The sequence below is a fragment of the Syngnathus leptorhynchus genome, chromosome 6, assembly GCF_054491065.1.
Source record: "Syngnathus leptorhynchus isolate UIUO chromosome 6, UIUO_Slep, whole genome shotgun sequence".
NCBI lineage: Eukaryota > Metazoa > Chordata > Actinopteri > Syngnathiformes > Syngnathidae > Syngnathus > Syngnathus leptorhynchus.
In genome coordinates this window covers 12,091,363-12,111,456 of record NC_141200.1, presented here as the reverse complement: position 1 = coordinate 12,111,456, position 20,094 = coordinate 12,091,363, and the positions used below count along the sequence as shown (strand labels likewise).

At 38.8% G+C, this 20,094-nt stretch overlaps 2 protein-coding genes across 6 annotated transcripts; both read right to left on the bottom strand.

The window, feature by feature from the left end:
- Positions 1 to 45: 45 nt before the first annotated feature.
- Positions 46 to 1,753, bottom strand: LOC147055990 (guanylyl cyclase inhibitory protein). The gene is made up of 5 exons (XM_085915327.1): positions 1,683 to 1,753; positions 905 to 1,037; positions 674 to 823; positions 490 to 595; positions 46 to 176 (listed from the first exon to the last, which is right to left on the bottom strand). Exons 1-5 carry the CDS (start codon positions 1,751 to 1,753, stop codon positions 46 to 48), a joined length of 591 nt encoding a protein of 196 aa, XP_085771453.1.
- A 5,518-nt stretch (positions 1,754 to 7,271) lies between these two features.
- On the bottom strand, positions 7,272 to 18,028 carry bmal2 (basic helix-loop-helix ARNT like 2). 5 transcript variants are annotated; one of them, XM_085914148.1, is made up of 18 exons: positions 17,753 to 18,028; positions 15,849 to 15,976; positions 14,475 to 14,604; positions 14,333 to 14,386; positions 13,972 to 14,013; positions 13,724 to 13,881; positions 13,193 to 13,272; positions 12,358 to 12,450; positions 11,738 to 11,855; positions 11,512 to 11,658; positions 10,719 to 10,962; positions 9,923 to 10,029; positions 9,689 to 9,839; positions 9,540 to 9,604; positions 9,310 to 9,424; positions 9,079 to 9,193; positions 7,993 to 8,092; positions 7,272 to 7,807 (listed from the first exon to the last, which is right to left on the bottom strand). In XM_085914148.1, exons 3-18 carry the CDS (start codon positions 14,597 to 14,599, stop codon positions 7,650 to 7,652), a joined length of 1,872 nt encoding a protein of 623 aa, XP_085770274.1. In that variant the 5' UTR covers positions 14,600 to 14,604; positions 15,849 to 15,976; positions 17,753 to 18,028; the 3' UTR covers positions 7,272 to 7,649. The 5 variants fall into 5 exon arrangements, with proteins under 5 accessions (XP_085770274.1, XP_085770270.1, XP_085770272.1 ...); XM_085914144.1 differs by lacking the exon at positions 15,849 to 15,976; XM_085914146.1 differs by lacking the exon at positions 15,849 to 15,976 and having other exon boundaries at positions 9,097 to 9,193.
- Between the last annotated feature and the right edge of the window lie 2,066 nt (positions 18,029 to 20,094).

The window sequence follows — 20,094 nt, the reverse complement described above, 5'->3', positions numbered from 1 at the left end:
GATTTCAATCAAGAAGTTTTTGAATTGACAAAAGTTTCGATCAATCTAGACTCCCATTGCCAAGTCCCTCTTCGGGGGCCTCTCCACCCTCACGGTGCAGGGATCACATTCCAGCATCTTTCTGATCCAGTCATCATCCAACGCTCCCTCTATGAATTCCTCCAAACTGATGACGGCTACAGGCAAAACAAGGACGGGCAAAGATGAGACCAAAACAAGCAGATAACAATGTTTGCAAATGTTTTCTTGCAAACGTAACAAGAGAGTGCGAAAGTGTGGAGGCCCACTTAGTTCGAGATGAAAAAAAGTCAGAATAGGATATTTTTCAATGCGCCCACCCTACTTATTTCATTTGAGTTGTGCAGGTTATAAAATGGTGGCAAACATTTTGAAAGGATTTACGTGGCATTTCAACAAGCAGGGGCTTGTAGACGTTACAAAATATCCATTATAGGCATAGTAAAAAGATTGGAAAATAAATGTTCTCACCATTTTTGTCTTTGTCTAATCTCAGAAATATCTGGTCAGTACATTCTTCAGCTGTTAGGGGGTTTGGTTCATTGAAATCCACTGCTTCATTCATCTTATAAACAGCCTGGGAACATATGGAGAACACAAACCAGGTGATGTCAGGAATGACGCGTCAAACACACTCACACATGTACAGACACACCTTCATAATGCCCAGCATCTCCTCCCTTATGATGGCACCATCTCCATCTTTGTCAAATAACTTGAAGGACCAACGAAGCCTCTCCACTGCCGAGCCTTCAACGAGCATACTGATGGCCATGACATACTCCCTGAAATCTACTAACCCATCCTGGAACAATAGGTGCTTTTTTTTTTTTTTTTTTTAACGACAGCTTTGTGCTCACGATTGTATTTAGTGTACATTTCTTACCTCATTTTTGTCCAGCGTGCGGAATATCGCTTCTGCATACTCAGCTGACTGCATGCCCACTGTTACATTACAGAAATGTCTTTGAAACTCGTGGAGAGTAATGAGTCCACTTGGGCATTTATGAATAAACATTCTGCCGCAAGACAGGAAAGATACATTTCCATTTAGGAGTAGAACAATTTTCATTATTTGTCATGTAATGTTGATGTTTTAAAACAATAACATCACAATCTAAAAAAACGATGTAATAAAATATGTGTTTAGGTTTTAGAACCACTGTAATTTTTTCATCTAAGAGATATTTACTGGTTTGCAGGATTAAAAACGACTGCATACAAATTTGGCCAGCATGTGAATAAGTTTAACTTTGGAAGTGTTTGACATGAAGCAAGGAAATTCGACACAATAAACTTGATGTCAAATAATGAGGGGAAACACATGTCTGAGATTGATGCGGGCAGATTACGTGTGCTGGATATCTTGACTAAATCCTGGAGATGAGTGCTCAGATATAAGTCAAATGATTTTGAACCACTTTCTCCACAGCGCAACCCCCCCCCCCCCCCCTAAATTGACTCACATTCATGTCTTCAGATAGTTCAATTTCCTCTTAAATAATTAAATCGGCTTAAAGTGTTACAAAAGATTTTTGTCATAAGGGAACTGTTGCATTTTGTTAAGAGAAAAAAAGGCAAGAAGGTAGTAACACACTTTCTTACACTCTAAAGTTCCTAATCATATTTTATACATTCAAAAGCACAAATGAAATCGACATTACCTGGACCATTCGTACAGCTCAGTAATATAAGACTCTTCTTTCCAGTGAGACATACTTGCAGCCTGCCCCATTCTGTGGAGCAATCAATCTGAGTTGAGCCTTCACTTCTACACAACAAACAAATCCCAGCTTAGCATTCATTGCCTGACGAGAGTGCATCTAAAATTTACTCAAAGCTAATCACCCCAGTGTGTACGGTCAGAATTTTTAGAGAGGATGGAGGGAAAAAAAATCCTTACCACTATTCCAAACTGGCCAGATTTATGGAGTGCACGACTACATTAATACTTGTCCTCTGGATAGATGAATGAATACATTTGCATGCCCCAATTTGAAGGTTTGTATTTGTAAACAAACCAACCAGTATCGTTTCCTTTCAAAAGTTCAAAATCCAGAGGTCTGCATGTTCTCCCCGTGCTTGCGTGGCTTCTCTCCAGGTACTCTGGTTTCCTCCTACATTCTAAAAACATGCTTGGTAGGTGAATTGAGCACTCTAAATTCTTCATAGATTTGATTGTGAGTGTGAATGTTTGTTTGTCTCTGTGTGCTCTGCAATTGGCTGGCAACCAGTTCAGGGTCTACGCTGCCTGGTACCCAGAGACCGCGGGGATAGGCTCTGGCACGCCTGCGACCCCCGTGGGGACAAGCGGTATGGAAAATGGATGGATGGAACTTCAAAGTAGAGCTGCATCTCATAATTAGTTTAAAAAATGATTAATCTTGCAATTAGGGTGAGAGGCTCGGTCATCCCGGAGGGAGTCGGTGTAGAACCGCTGCTCCTCCACGTTGAGAGGAACCAGATGAGGTGGCTCGGGCATCTCATCAGGATGCCTCCTGGACACCTCCTCGGGGAGGTGTTCCCGGCATCTCCCACCGTCAGAAGACCCCATGGATGACCCAGGACACACTGGAGAGACTGTCTCTCAGATGGCCTGGGATCGCTTTGGGATCCCCCGGGATGAGCTGGAAGAAGTGGCTGGGGAAAGGGAGGTCTGGGCATCCCTCCTAAAGCTGCTGCCCCCGTGACCCGACCCCGGATAAGCGAAAGATAGATGGATGGATGGATAATCTTGCAATTATTTGACAAATGTATCTGATACACAATGTTATAATTTACGCTTTATTGAAAATGCATTATCTCACATTCACAGTGTAGAAAAATGCACAAATGTTTTATGATTCAGTCATGGATTTGGATGGAACAAGCCAGAAAAGAGGTCAAAACTTGTATTTCAATGAAAAAACAAAAGTTTCATCACAAAGATGATCATGGAGGACTACAAAAATCTGAGAATATATTCTATTGATAAAGTGAAATTCTGAGGAATAGGACAATTAAAAAAAAGCTAACGATTAATTGATACAAAAAATATTCATTTGCTCATTGATTAGTTGACAATAAATTGTTGCAACTCTCGTTCAATGCTTAGAATACTTCTTGTAGTCACGATACATTGAACTTTGCATCTAATTGACAGTTTCTGAGGAAAAAATGCACATGGTGGGAGTTAAATAAACTACCATTTATTAACAAGACTGCCTGGTGAGAGATGCCACACTTGTTAACTGTAGCAGCAATATGCCATGGACAAATATAGTAAGGGCTTCCTCTTGAGCCAAACACGTGGCAGGACGTGGCTGAAGACAGTATACAATGTTTTACAAATGTCAAATTCAAGCTTCAACATCCTGTGCAAGGGTAGTCAGGTGTATGAATCCTCACACGCACCAGTCAGTCGTGACATCATATAAAGAAAGAGCCATGCGACAGGAAAGAGAAAAGAAAAACATAAATTCAAAACACCATATCCTAGCGAACAAAATCTATGAGGTAAAACATGAACCCTTTCTGGACGGCGTCTCACTCCTCACAAAAGAAGCTGAAGTGGAGCGTGACAAGAATGGGAAAATGTAGAGCTACAACAACTCACATAATGTGTACAAACTAACTAGCTTAACTAGTATCCGTGGAAAAACTGCCCTGCTCTCCAGGTAGTTAATGGTCAGGTAGTTAATACCAAAGCTGCTATCACGGCGTCTGCTTTTATTCAAATCATGACATGCCAACACAGTGTCAAGTCAAATGCAGCTCTGTATTTAAACATCATACAAGTAGCCCTATTTTCAAGTCAGCTGAGATGTCACACGTGAAAATAAAACAGATCGGCTTATTGCATGTTAAAGTGGAAATGTCCAAAAGGCACTTTGGACAGAAGCAGGAGTGTCCACGAGTTCAGAACCTTAATCTGTGGGCCCCTTGTATTTCGAGCATACGAAACATGAATCATAAATAACTAATAGTAAAACCTGCAACAGTCCCAAATGGATAGCAGTGGGAACAATGGCAGTAAGGATACATGGAATTATAATATATAGCTCGGCTGGTACTCAGTCTTTATGGGTGAATTTCTAACAAACAGTGGCTTGCAAAAGTACTAGATAGTATATAAAAGCCCCCTTGAACCTTTTGCCAAATCTCAGCTTTTAACAGATACACAAAATATTACATATACATATCTTTGCTGCAGGTGGCATTGTGTCTAAGGAGGAGGAGAACTAGTTAACCAGTCTGTGGGAGTCAGAATTTGAATGCTTGGCAGGGGATCAAATACTTATCTCTCTCAATGAAATGCAAATCTATTTATATCATTTTTCTAATGTGGTTTTCTGCATTTTCTTTTTTACATGCTGTCTCCCATTGTTAAAAAAAATAAAAAATAACTGCCTTTAAAATTATAGACTGTTCACTTCTTTGACAGAGGGCAAACTCACAAAATTAGTACTATATATATATATATATATATATATATATATATATATATATATATATATATATATATATATATATATATATATATATATATATATATATATATATATATAAATATATCTCCTTGACAGAACCCTATACCAGAACCTATATCCTGGTCCTTTGAATTTTCGGGGTTGGATCGTTGTTACCAAAATTTGCAATATATACATATATGTGTATATATATACATATATACACATATACAAACACACATACATATATCTTATATATACTTATATATAAGTATATAAAGCCATATATATACATATATGTAGACGTATATATATATATATACATATATGTAGACGTATATATATATATACATACACACACACATATACGTATATGTGTGTGTATATATAACTATATATACACACACACACACGCACGCACGCACGCACAGACACACACATATATCTTATATATACTTATATATCTATATATACATATATACACATACATATATATATATATATGTAGACATATTACACACATACGCATATATATGTGTATATATATATACATACACACATACATACACACACATGCATACACACGCGCACACACACACACACACACACACACACACACACACACACACACACACACACACACACACACACACACACACACACACACATATATATACACAATCAATCAATGGAGCAAAAATTCTAGGTGTTTTAAACCTTTTCTTTTTTTTTTCCCCAAACTGAAAGTGGGTCATGTAAACAATTCAGCCCCCCTGAGTTCATACTTTGTAGAAGCAGCTTTGCAAGTCTTTTGGGGGTATCTCTATCAGTTTTGCACATCGAGATACTAAAATTTTTTCCCATTTTCTCCTTTGCAAAACACCTCCAAGTCAAGTAGATTGCCTGCGGAGGATTTGTGAAGAGCAATTTTCAGACTTTGACATTCGAACTGCATATGTTTATTTGTAGATTTTGCTTTATGTTTTGGATCATTGTCTTGGAAGATAAATCGTCGTCATCAGCTCTTTTGCAAACCCCAACGAGTTTTCTTCCAGAATGATCCTGTATTTGGCTCCATTTATTTTCCCATCAATCCTAACAGTGTTCCCTGTCCCTGCTGAAGAAACATGACCATGATGCTGCCTTCTCCATGTTTGACAGAGGACATTGTGTTTTGATGTCCAGTGTTACTCCCACGGCAAAAGTATCGTATTTTGACCCTCCAAAAAATCAATTATGGTCTCATTTGACGAGAGCACCTTTTTTCACGTTATTTGAGTCTCCCTGGGAGTTTGGCAAACTTCTAATGAAACATTCATCCAGAGTGATCGTGGGCATTTGGCTGTATGTTTTTCTTGTTTGGACTAAACATTTAGAGGGACAGCCAGGTCTTGATAGGTTTGCAGTACGATACTCTGTCCATTTCAATAGTTGATCGAACAGCGCTCCGCATAATAAACTTTTGGTGATAATTAAACATCCAAATTAAATATTGCATGAATTTTTTTTTCATTCATTCATATCTTGACAGGTGGCAACAGATAAAAACAATTTCAAGGGGGCTGAATACTTTCATAAGCCACTTCACAAAGCACTTAAATACAAAAGGCCTTCATTAGCACACATACACAAAATGTCTAACAGGGTAACAGATGATCTTACAATGTGTTACTTTTTTGATGATGAATAATAAAAATTTTTGCAAATTGAAATACACCCTAATAAAAACACAAAAATCTTGAGACATACTGCTCTATCAAAGAGCTGGATTAGTTCTGCCTTCATTGACAAAATTCATCTTATCCCGATTTTTTTTACAACTGGACGCATTCCACTATATGGTTAACATTGGGAGGGGGGAAGGGGCTAAGACCCAATTCTGTTCCCACACAATTTGCACCAATATTTGCAGCAAGGTCCATAAATCCATGCCTGGGTAAGTTTTGTGTGCCATTAAACACAACTGTGATAAAACACAACATTGGGCCTCTCACATCAGTGAGCTTTCCCAGAGTAGTTCAAAGTGTTAGCTCTGCAAAGCGGCTGACATACATATTTGTAATGAGCAGGTGTCCAAATACTTTTGTCACAATAATGTGTCTGCTTATTTTTAGTGTGTAGTAGTTTTCAGACATCTCCAACCCATGAAAGGCTAACTGGTTCAACAGTTCTAGTCCACACAAGCCTTCCTGTGTAGTGTGTTGTGTTGCGTGCAAGGACAACTGTGGACTCAACATGAGGTAACGCCGACTGAAAGACTCTCATTCAAATGCCAGCTCTAAGTACAGCAACAGAAATGTATCTGTATCATAAACATTTGTGGAATGCATGATGACTAGTACGTCAAATAATCCCTTAAATCTCTGAATAGATGACTGCCACTGGTAAAAACCTAAAGGCTTATTATAAATCAAACCAAAAGTAAGAACAGAGTTGCACATGTGAACAAAACAATTACACGTTTCAAGTTTAAATATAAAAGGGAATAATGGAAATTGTTAAATACTGCTACAGCTGCTAAGAACTGCCCGACTGTACATTAATAGTGGGTGGCTATTTTTCACCCCCCCATCAGTCCTGAGTATTTGCCTTTTATACTATCACACTTGAAAAATAAACTATATCATAGCTTTAATAAGACAGATATGAGGTGATTGCTGAGCCATCTTTTCTTAATGTCTATTTAAATGGTATTATGAATTGCACATGCAGGTAATGCAATGTTCATAAACCAACAGGGAGTTATGACGGTGACAAAACCATGCTCTGAGGCAGAAAGGGGGTGGTTCACCAATTGGAGCAGAATTGTTTCTTTTTCATCAGAGTTCAATGGAACACAAAAAAGGGAGGGGGGGAGGCAGTTCAGTGCATTTTTTGCATCACTCTCATCCCGTGTTCAAGTGTAGGTGGAAAACATAAGTAGAACTCCCAAAGCATCTCAACAATGTTCTTAATGACAACAGACCTGCCTCAGTTACTATTAAGCAATCAATGATCATTTTTCCATGGCAGGCAGATTTGCGGTAAGGCTTTGGAGGCACATGTAGATCCTCCCAAAAAAAAAAAGCCAGTCTTCCTTATCTTTGGCGACACAGTTGCCTGTTAAGAAGAATCGTTCACATAGCTTATAGTAGGATTGATTCATAAATCAAACACGGCTTGACGGAACATTTTTGTCACTGTCTATAAGGACCAGTGCATCTCTTCAAAGTCCTCGCCTTCACCCAAGTTGGAGTCTGTCTCCAGGAGTCTCATGATCACTGCCATCGCTGCTTCGTCATTGCTAAGACTGCCAAGACCCGGTTCAACCATGCTGTCCAGGTCTAGCTGTGAGCTGTCCTCTGTGGTGGGTTCAGAGAGAGAACAAAGTTATGGACGTGTAAAAAAAAATTGGATCGTAAAGAACATAACTGATTGAGATACCAACAGGCGAAAAATGTTAACCCTTTAGTAGACAAGAGACCGAACAAGCACATGCACGGACACCATTTAAATGACGGCATAGGAAAAGAATTATGGAATGTACCCATTAGTGTCTCCCTTGCAGGAATAAGCGCCCCCTGAAGTTCATCTTCTGAGTTGGACTTTTCTGGCATCTCCACCTCTGTCACATCCCCATTTGGCACCTGGACAGCAAAATACATGGTGGTGAAATGAAACTGTGGGAGCTAAATATAACTTGGCAAAGTAGATGGTAACACACGATATTAACAGAACCGCTCATTCGATAGCATGAGAACGTGTGTTGAAACATCTTCTCTAAGTCGACACCACAAGACATTTGTCTCAGTTAAAGTATGTCCAATTTTTAAGCAAAATTAGGGAACAGGGGAGCACTTAAAAGGTATAGGATGTATATTTAACATGCTGAAACCAATAAATGAACAAAAAATATATTTTCTAAGCAATTATTTTTATCTATATCCCTTCGAACGTAATAAACACAAAAATATGACCACCTTCATAATTTTGATGTAGTCAGAGGGCTAAATATTTGACACTTAGTTCATTCCTGTGTAGTGCATTGCATCATGGTGACTGCTATTTCCAATATGATGAACTCTTATAATTTAAATGGAACAACCAAAAATGAGGGAGAGTATTCAGTAAGATGCATTACAGTTCAATGACCAACTGTAAGTTTTTTTTTATTTTTTTTTATGGAGAGGCCCCGTAAAAACCAAGCTGTGGTCTGGATATCTATCCACTCATCTATTATGGAAGAGAAGCAGTACATTTTTTTAGTCATGTCTTTGCACAACCATAATGACACTGAAATTATGTTGTTGTTTTTTTATCTTGAAATTATTTACATTTTAAAATGCCAAGTCATAACGCCACAGTTGTTTTGATTGAAATATTCATAATTCAAAAGCAACGTAAGCATCAATTTCAATTACGTGTACTGTACTGTCTAATGATCTGGCAGGTCATGTTTTGTTCAAGTGCATTAACAAAAACCAAAAGGTTACTAACTCAAATGTGTATTCCACTTCTAGCTACACTCCTAAAATAGGAGTTTTATATTCATGCTGGTCCTGCAATGCTTTTATTAAGGAATTAAAAGGTATTTTCAAACAGACTTTGAATGAAGAGTTTAAAATTCACTCACATTGTTGTTGACACTCACATTGTGGTTGACTTGGTTATGAGTCGTGGTGAGTGGAGATTTGTCTACTGGCAAACTAAATGGGCTCACATTACCACTGGACGGTGATGAGTTCATTCTAAAACAGCACAAAAAAGTAACTTAAATTATATCAAGACATTTCTGACAATGCGACTTTACAGAAAATAGGGAGGGAGAAGTAGACACTTATCACAATTATCAATTATTCCTCACCTATTAAAGTCAAGCAGCTCATTGGCAATCTGAGTCCCAATGGTTCCAGCGTATATCATCGTACCAGGTGTGGTAGAGATGCCTGGTATTATTGGAAGAGATTTTTTTCCTTCTTCTAAAATAAATGAGCGGGAACAGTAGATGTACCTTTACCATACTTACTTCCAGAACTCCAGTTTTTTTTTTTACAACATCATACAAGGAGTACTTTTTAAGTCATTTTAACTGACCTGCTACAGTCTTAGAAGATTCTTCCGTCTTGTTCCCTGACCGACTTGTTTGACTGTGATCATTCCTGTAGTGAGAGAAAGAGAGAGCGCTGATGAAGTAGCTCCCTACATTTAGCCGATCAAAATGAACCCGTCAAGCTTCTACTTACGATATGACTGTATTTGTTGACACGATATATTCAACTTCTTTGGTCCATGGGTTTACAAAACTAAACCACTGACTTTGCAGTGTGACAAAAGAGCCATATTTTGTTTTAAACTTATAGCGGTTCGTGTCTATTTTCTCCTTACTTCGTAGCACTGTAAGATGGAGACGCAGCAAAAAGGAATCGTGTTGACATTACTCTCGCCCATTTCGGCAGAGGGATTGACTGTCAACTTACCTTTTCGATGACGGTCAGCTAAATGCGCTAAGTCGTCTTGATGGAAGTACTCGTAGCATGAAGTACCAAGCAATTCTTGGGGAAGGTAACCAAGAATGGTTGTTGCTCTGCAAAGAGTCACCAATAATTAGAACAAACCACTTGTGAGTAATAGCAGTGTAAATTAATGTGTAAAAGCTTTGAAATATGACTCAAACATCCTACATAATTACATTACCAACATTTGCCACTAAAGACTTTGAAACTAGCTGATTTGGAACATAGATAATCATGATATAAAATCATAAAATTATATACAGTATTTTCCGGACTATATGGCGCACCTAAAAACCTAAAATTTTCTCAAAAGCCGATAGTGCGACTTATAGTCCGGTGCGCCTTAAATATGGACCAAATTCCTAAATTTAAACTGGCCCGAAACATTGTGTCATGAAATCAATCATAAGTGGCCCGCTGAACACTATGAATCATGAATCAAAAAGACTATGGATCATTATTTTGTGATTATAAAGTATTTTTTTGCGTCTGAAGTTGAAAAAAAAAAAGATAAAATGGAGAGGTTTGATTTGGATAAAAAATCTGACATGATGCATTAATGGTGCGCTTTATAGTCCGGTGCGCCTTATATAAGAACAAAGTTTTAAAATGGGCCATTCGTTGAAGGTGCGCCTTATAGTCCAGTGCGCCTTATAGTCCGAAAAATACGGTAATACATTTTATATCTAATATAATAAACTCCCCAAATGTTTTCCACAGAAAGTTTGGAAAGAATTGAAGCACTGAAATTGCAGTTTACCTTTGATCAACAAAGGTAAACTTGCCATCCATGGTATAGCGTGTGACGAACTCTGTGGGTTTGACCCGGAAAGCTCCATTAATTTGCGGGGACGAGTTGGAGTGGATGCGCCCCACGGCGACCAGACAACTGAAGTGAGAGCTATCCTGCTTATCTGCGTCGCACTGGCCCTCTGCTTCCAGCTGACTGGAGTGCCAGCTGCGCATGTAGCCTGTACAGTGGACTGTGCAGTATTTCTGCGACTCTAAGTACACACAGATACAAACCAAATTGAAATAGTACGTTGGGATATTTTTTGCAGATGTACTTAATACAGTGAAACCGCTACTTACGAACCTAATTTGTCCCGTGATGGTGTTCGTAGGTCAAAAGGTTCGTAAGCAGAAGTTATTTTTTTTACCCATAAGAACTTTACCTTGAAAGACGTAGACAGCTTGCTCTAGTCTAGGAGTAGGCGCTTGAGAGACAGTGGGCTGTGGGAAATGGCGAGTGGGAGAATCCATGCACGTATGCTTCATTTCTACATTTGCTACACCGTCTTCTGACTACTCTCACAACTTTTTGCACCAACCATAGGTGACATGATTGACTGTGAGTGAAATTGTCAGTATGCTAACACGCGGGTTAGGTAGGGTAGAGACACACGTCACCCGACACGTTCAGATGTCAAATTTGGAGGCAAACAATTTTGAGATTCCGGTTCGTAACTCGAAATGTTCCTAAGTAGAGGTTTTGCAACACTTCAAAAGCCAAAGAGAGGCAACATAAGGCAAATCAATGCACAGAAGACTACCTTTCTTTTTGGACGTGCTGGCTTGCAATTCCTTCTCCTCAACTTTGAGGTTTTTGTTGGACTTCATACGACAGAAGAAGGAGCGCCGTGCACCAGAACACAATCGTGTTGCGCCCACCGGAAGGTCAGCCTGTACCTGCAAACCAGCTGTAGATACAAAAGTATCACATAGCAAATGTTCTCACGCGAAGGCACACACTTTGGGAAACAGAAATAATTGTTTTACTTTTTGCATCTATTAGCCGTTCCCGTGGGTACAGTTCAGAGGCCGAGAGCTGCTCCTTTACTTTGCCTATGTCTTTAGGGTGGACATAATCAAAGAAGCTCTGTCCGATCAATTCCACCTGCAGGGAAGAACCAAAATGTGTCAACCTGACCTACAATGGTGACCAAGAAGTCAGAACCATGCTTTGAATTATTAACAAGAGTATGGAGATGGTAGATGTCACAGCCCAGAACACATCACTAAATGGAAGTCAAGAATTCATTTTATACACAGACCATGGACTACGTTATGACAACTTGCACAATATGATACCCAATATAGGAGTTCAATAATTCTTTGTGCCTACAAAAATGTATATTTTGTCAATTATTCATTGGGCAAGACGTTTATTATTGTTGTAGTAGTTTGCGGGCTTGGAGAACAGTATTGCATCATCAAAATGGAGCACACACTATACAATCGTTTGATAAAGCCCTTGTATTGAATATCTGCATTCTTGTGGTTGTTGCTGATGGTGTGTACTCCGTTTTTAGGTGTGTCCTTTTAAGTGTGTCAGTAGATGCTGCAGGTAGAGTAAAAAGAAAAACAAACAAAACAAATAAAACAAAAACAAGTGTTACCCGACTATAATTTAATATCTTCGTGATGGACTCAGAGACAAAAACAATTTTCCCACGATCACAGCCGACTACAAACAGGAACCCATCCGCAGCCTGCCGACAACAAAAAAAGAGAAAATCTGAAGAGTATGGTGCGCCACTGTGAGAACATGGTCAAGACACCGTCACGTTACCAGAGAGACGACACATATGAAAAGCCCCCAAATTAGAATTAGTGGTGCTCCGATCATCAGCCAGTGATTGTGAAGGGCTAATATTCCTGAAAAAGTACATGATCAGCAGAAATCGATCAATGCAAAAACCGGCCACTCACATCTCATGACGTACCCTCCCCCTTTTCTTAGCACTATACGGACACATGGCAAACTGCATACACATTAGGGCTGCTCGATTATGGGTAAAAATCATAATCATGATTAATATGATTAATTGGAAAAGCATGTTTAAAAAAAAAAAAAAAAAAACAACACTCTCCTCACACTCAACACTCAAGAAAGTTCCATTTGGAGGAGGGTGCTCTTTGCATGACATGAGTTTTCATCAAATGGAATGTTGTCTATCATCACGGCGTGCGACTGTTTGTGATCGGGATTGCCAAACAATTGTTTAAATAATTATATGAATTTTGAGATCGTCTGGAGCCAAAATTGTGATTATTAAAATCCGATTAATTGAGCAGCCCTAATACACATGTTGCAGTGCAAAGACTTTGTGACTTAAGATTGTACGGTGATCAGGATCGGAATCGGTTGAGCTCACTGGTGGATGATCGGTAAAACTCTGATCGGAACACCCCTAATTAGAATAAAGCATGGCAGGTTTGTCAGGTGGCTACCTTTAAGATAACGTGTTGTAGCTCTTCATCTGGCAGGAATGACGGTTTATAGTTGGTGTCAGAAAATGAGCTTGCAGAACCTGGAGTGTGGGACAATTCAAAACCATTCGAAAATAAGTGAATTATGCAGTTTTAACTCTTATTCCACAAACACAATATTCATCAGAATGCAGTATTAATTCTATTCTAAAGAATAGAGAAGATTTATGGATTGGCTTCCCCTTCCCCTTTAAAAAAATACTTCTATACAGTAAATATACAGTATATAGTCTATGAGAATTTTTCACATATTACAGGTAGATCTGGAATGGACCACATTAAAAGGGATCCACTGTAAATCCTATTTCTTGATTTCATATTTCATTCTCTTAATATTATGGGAATATCAATGAGTGGTGAAATTGTTGAAAACAATATGAGTGTAACATCCCAAAACACATTCCAAATATAATTCATCTATATTTATAGGGAGAATCGAAATGATGATTCATTAAAAGAAGGATGCAACCAAATCCGAGTAATATCTGGTACCTCTGAGGGATTTGAGGTGCTGAACGGCCATTCTGAGCACAGTGAGTTTGTCCAGCTTCCGAGACATTGGGTTACATGTTGGAATCAAGTCTGACAGTTTGTCAATGAGCGTGTTCATTTTGTCCCGCCTTCGTTTTTCTATTTGGCTGTGTGGCTCCCTGCATAGACAAACAATGATGTTTTCTTTTACCCCAGGAGAAGCAACAGCATATTCCACATTTGTTTGTGTCAAAAGTGGTGTTTACTACCTGAAACATTTCATTTTGGCATGTTGATCCTCTCCATCTGAGCTGGAGAGAAAAAAAAACCGTTCAATTTGACATTATATTCTTATAAAATAGTGTAAAAAAAAAAAAAAAATGTACAATGCAGACCACACCTCAATGTTTAGTACAGCACACACAATATTTTGATTAAATTATTTTCAAAAGTTTTCAACAAATGTATTAATCCGTAGTGGAAATTTTACGCATTTCTTGATTTGAAGGCAGCGGCGGGGTTGTTTTTAGCTACCAATATTGAAATCAGTTATCGGTCGGGCTCTAGTATACATTTCCCAGATAGATAGGTTCAGTAGAAAAACTTGTGCACACGCACGTGAACACCTACTCGTTTTGATCTTCTTCCATATCTGCATTGAGGATGGGGGTCAATCTCGTTTCCCTAAGAAGATGAAGAAAGACAGACAATAAGCATCATCGGCAGTCATTTTATTCATTTGTGTTTAAACGAAACAAAATTGATAACTTACTGGTTGTCCACACTGCCCTTTCGCTTCCGGGGCATTTCCATGCTCAGAGACATGCCAACCATCGAGGATGAATTCATCAGGCTGGGCAGAGGGATGCAGTTCATTTGGTTTTCCTCAACCAGCATATCATCTAGGAGGGAGAAAAAAAAACAGACCAAGCTGCAGGTGGATGGAACTGCTGCATGCACGGGAACTCCCAGAAGTGTAATGAAGCTTGATTTTACGCAGATTTTGGGGTCCATAATTTGGGAATCACGTTAACCCTGAAAGAGGTTTCCTCTGGCCACTAGAGGGCACTAGGCTATTAGTGCTAAACAACAGTTTATTCTTAATTGAATATTTCCCTGCTGGCGATTTGGTTTAAAAACAAAAAAAAAACCTATTGAGTGTTTTGGCGTTAAGGCGTAAAACCTCTCACTGCGTCACCCTTGCCAGCATTTATTTCCCGATTATTTTTATTTATGACAACACCAACGCTCCAGCACTCCTGCGACCCCCGTGGGGACAAGCGGTACAGAAAACGGATTGATGGATGTTTGCTGCTAGTGTTCCCTGCACGTTAAGTAAATGATGTTTATGGCTGGGACTTAGATGTTTCTAAATTTGCAAAGTTCCTTCATCTCTGTCATTAACACTATCTGACAGAGTAGGCCATTTCTTCACCATGCATGTATTCCCATAGCTCGAGGGCAGTCTTTGTCACAGCTAATATAATTCCACACATCCACTGATGAATGTTTAAACATTCTGTACGCTTCTCTGCTTGCAAAATGGAGTGCTGTAGCAACATCTTCTTGTCAAACTTTAAATAAGTCACGGAAATTAAATCACTTGCGCTAAGGTTGCGTGTTGTCTTCCAAATGCTATAAAGTTACTGCTCACAGTTAAAAAGAAAATGGACGTATTTACGATGAAAAAAAATGGGGCTCCGTGACTAAACCGCGTTAGACAGAAAGTCAAGTCGAATCAAACCATATAAAGTCGAGCTTCAGCTGTATTATAGTAATGCAATATATATATCGACTACACATATTGGGGAATCCAGGGGTGACATTGATGACTGTGCAGATATCAATAAGATTAAATGTTTAAAAAATACTTCTACTGTTTTCATTTTCCATAGTTTAACAGTAAGAGGATCATCTATTAGCCACCGAACCAGGGGTTGTCTCTAGTCATAAATCTCCTTCATCTGAAAATAGTGAAAAATGGTGACTTGCCAAGTGTTCAAAGAAATGCTTGCATGCGAGAATATTATCGGACACAGATGTCGATGAGTGAATGCAGGCACTGCCAGCGGGATACTAAAGCTTAACTTCAGTGGTTGAGGCGCTCACAGGCTACACATGACACTATACATACACTAGCCTGCACCTCTTCAACACAGATGAATCTTTCCCCCCAAAGCCATCCATCCAGCAATCTTCTATGGCAGAGATTTCCAAAGTGTGGGGTATCTATCACAAATTGTATAGTAGGTTCAGGAACTTTGGAGGCAGGGGCTGCAGTGGTAAACAAAATTGTTATGATGATTGTGATGCTAAAATAGTTTTGACATATACTATATAGTTCATGTTTAAATGTCAGAGGTCAGTATTACATACCCCTAATAATCTATTATTGACCTTTCTGCAAATGCGTCTTGCTGGCTAAAATGTCAAAATGGTTAAGAGGTTCGGTTTTCCTAAATATTTGTTCACACAGCCTTCATCGAGTACATACATGTTAAGATTTTATGACATTGCAATTGAGTATAATAAACCTCACATAAGGACTTGTTTCAATGTTACTGGATCACCATCCCCCAACTAAATGCATGTATTTGGCAAGTTACTCAAACTCAAATAAGAGAACGGCCCGAGATAAACCAAATGCAGGCGAAATCCATGACCTCTATTTTTAGCTCTTTTCCACACAGTGACCCAAATAGTAATTAAAAGATCATCTGCTAGATAACCAGGTTATAGAAATGACTGGGCATCCCTACATGCATAATCCTAGTCTCTACATTGATAGGTCATTAACATGAACATCTGCTCTACTGAAGTCATATCTGCTGTCTCCAACCCCAAAAACTCACTTTGTTAGTTTATACAAAAATCCTCAGTCTTTTGACTTGCAGTGCAGCGATTGATCCAATCAACTGTTTTTTGTTTTTTTTTATGGTCGTTGAGTTGTTTAGATACCCTGTTTTATTTAAAATTGCCCATATACTCAAAATTACAGCCTCACAAGCAAAAAATATTCTTAGATTTTTGTAGTCATCCTTGAATGCAGACTGATTATGTTTGTTTGTTTATGTTTCTGAATACAGGGATATAAATTAAAATCATCTGATTCATCAACAAAATTAGGTATGAACGAGTGTCGATACCAAATATCGATGCCGATACCAGCTTTATTATAAGGTACCGGTACAAGCCGCCCATTTGTAACCTTTTTACAAACAAGAACTGGAAATTGGAAGAATAGAAAATTGCCATAAATTTAAAATGCGACTTAAATTCTTTATATCCTTATATGAGTGCATGTCAAAATAAGTGCATTTTTGTACAAGATTAAAAAAAAAGCTGTTGGGCTGTCACAAAATTATGTGAGATCTGAGTGTGTAAAATTGACAGTAAATGCATTTTGACATGCAGGTATGTCCAGCTGCGATATGAAAAATAATTATTAATTTTTATGAATTTTAATCACCAAGTGTTGGGGGTTTGATAACTTTAAACTGGCCGCCTTAACGTGATATATTGATCAACTGATTCGACAGTGTACATACATCTAGTAAATATGATGTCAGCATAAGTGGGATTTAAAAGACAACGTCTATTCCTAACATGGGCTACTCGAGTGTCGGGGGAAAAAAAAAAAAAAAAAAGCTCGAATGGGTACTTTTGAAACCCGATAAACAGGCCTTGCTACAATGCTAGGCTAACATTCATTTGATTTTGCTCGTCTTTCAGACTGCTGGAGGCAACCTCTCGCTTTCATTTCCAATGGAATGATGACAGATCGACACGTTCTTGATCAGCAGAACTATCTATAAATGTGAAAGATAGTTAATCGTTGCATAAAGAGTCGAAAGGGTGACTTTGCTCTACTGATCTACTGACCTACTTTTTGGAATCAGCGCAAACTTACGGTCACCGTTGCGGAATAAACAAGCGGAACGACAACGCGTATTACGCTCGCCAGAAAAAAAAAAATGCCTGCGCGACAAGTTGAGCCTGGACGCAGTAAACAATCAGATTAGGGAGAATTGCATTAAATTATTGAATAACCTCTTGCTTCGTCGTCCGTTGTGTCACCGCCGCCGGCGGCAGTATGCTTGGCCGCCGCCATGGCTGAAGCCGGTGCGCTGGGGCCCACGACTCCACGGCATAGATGAGGCGCTCGAATTGCGTCGGAGATCGCCTTTTTTGTCTTTACCAAGACGAGAAGTTAAAAAGACAGCGAAAGACACATTGTTTGCAGTTGTCCTGCTTTTATACGATGAATACAGAGAAATCGTCTCGGAAAAGCGAGCGCGGAAGAGATGGCACTTGTCTCCTCCTACCGGATCACCACCGTATTTCCCTGTCACGCCACTCTAACACTCAGAAAGTCATTATTGTCATTGTTTGTCATGACTGAAGTAATAAACTTGCTTAAAGTCAAACTACTAGTGTATTTTATAGCGCCGTTATAGTAGGAGAAGGATGAACTATATACCCATGAACGATATTTCCTCTTAGAATACACACTGCTAATATAGTATTTGTTTCAAAGCACTTAATAAAAGTGTAATGTTTCAACTTGCAATAATTGATTCTGAGGAATTGGTGGTTCACTCGCCTAACTGACTGCGTTCGATTCCCATGTACTAACGCTGTAATACATGTGAATATGATTGTAACTAGTTGTATCAACCTCCGGCGCGGGGGCCAAATCCGGCCCGCCCACTTTCCCTGACCGGCCCTCACGTGAAGTTAACGTAAAACAATTCATGTGCTGCATTGATTTTGGAAATTGTGCTTTTATGGAGCTTGTGTCTGGAGTGTTGCCAATTTAGTGATGCATTCACTATATTGGTTGAGTTTTCTGACAACCCTTGAAAGTTTTCTTCAAAAATAACAACAGTGGTCTTAATGTTTGCAACATTTTTTATTTCCTGCAAGGTAAAGGAAGAAGGGGGGGGGGATAAGACGATTTGGCCTGATAATACTGTGTGCAAATCTTGATGCATACTGATCAAATATATTACGTATGTACTGGCAATTATTTGAATAATTAATGCTTATCTATATATATTTTAGATTCTTCAGTAGAAACGGTTAATTTCAGCTGCCGTTTGGTACACAAAATTAATGTAATTTTACATGAAATTTGTATTTCACAATTATAACCGAAACTATATCTACACAGAGCAATTTATTGAATTGATTTATTATTAATTCATAATAATATGCCTTTTGTAAATGTATTAAAAATGAAAAAAAGAGAGATTTGCATGTCTGCTTGGGCCTTGGCAAGGGTTCCAGTTTTTCATGTGGCCCTTCTGCAAATTTAATTGCCCAGCCCTGGGCTATATCGTTGTGTTCTCCTCTAATGCCCAGTCCAGGGTGTTAAATCTGGATTTTATCCCACGTCAGCTAGGTTGGGCTCCTTCATTATTATTATTGAATAATAAGACAAATAATGTCACATTCAATGGCAGCACTCACTTAAATGATCAGTTCACAATTTAACTCTTGTTCTGAGATATTATGTGTTTAGATTACCAGACTACTGCTGGTCAAAGGCATACTACATTATACTGCAGTGGCTGCATCAATTTCGCAACACTTCTCACTCTGACCACAAGATGGTAGACTAGTTATGTTATGAAACCACGACTCTGAGTCCATTTCACAGTTTTTAAATTTATTTGATGTGGAAGGTTGCGAATGGTTGTTCGTCTCTGTGTGTCCTGCGATTGGCTGGCAACCAGTTCAGGTTGTCCCCCCCGCCTACTGCTCGATGACGGCTGGGATAGGCTCCAGCGCGCCCGTGACCCCCGTGGGGACTAAACGGTTAAGAAAATGGATGGATGGATTGATATGAAGTGAATTTGGTAAACTGTTCAGTAATTTGAATAAGTAATACAAAGGAGCAGTAAATGTTTTTTCTCAAATTGCTCACGAAAAAATTGGCCGCATCCAAAATGTCAATAATTTGAAATGTTACGTTTCTTGAGCTGGAGAATTCAGAAACAAATGAACCCCCTGTTTTTCTTTTTAAATTATATTCAGACAAAGCAGACAAGTGTTTTTTTAAAATAAAAATATGTAATAATAAACTTAATAATGTCTCGTTAAAAAAGTGTCTTTTGTTGCCTTTTCATTTAGAAGTCTGGCAAAATGATAAAATAGCTTTACCAGTGTGAGGTCTAGTTCTAGTTCACTGGCGACCGTCTATACACTTACACCCGGTGTTGTTCCTGTTGATGCGTGATGTACCGAAGCTGTGTCTATTTGCACAATATTAAGGCTATGTGAATCATATCAAGTCTAAATAAGTCTGCAAGTGGCTGGTTGTTTATTCTCCCCCAAAGTCGTTGGCGGATACACAACAGAAGATGGACAAATATTAAAGCTGTGTTTGC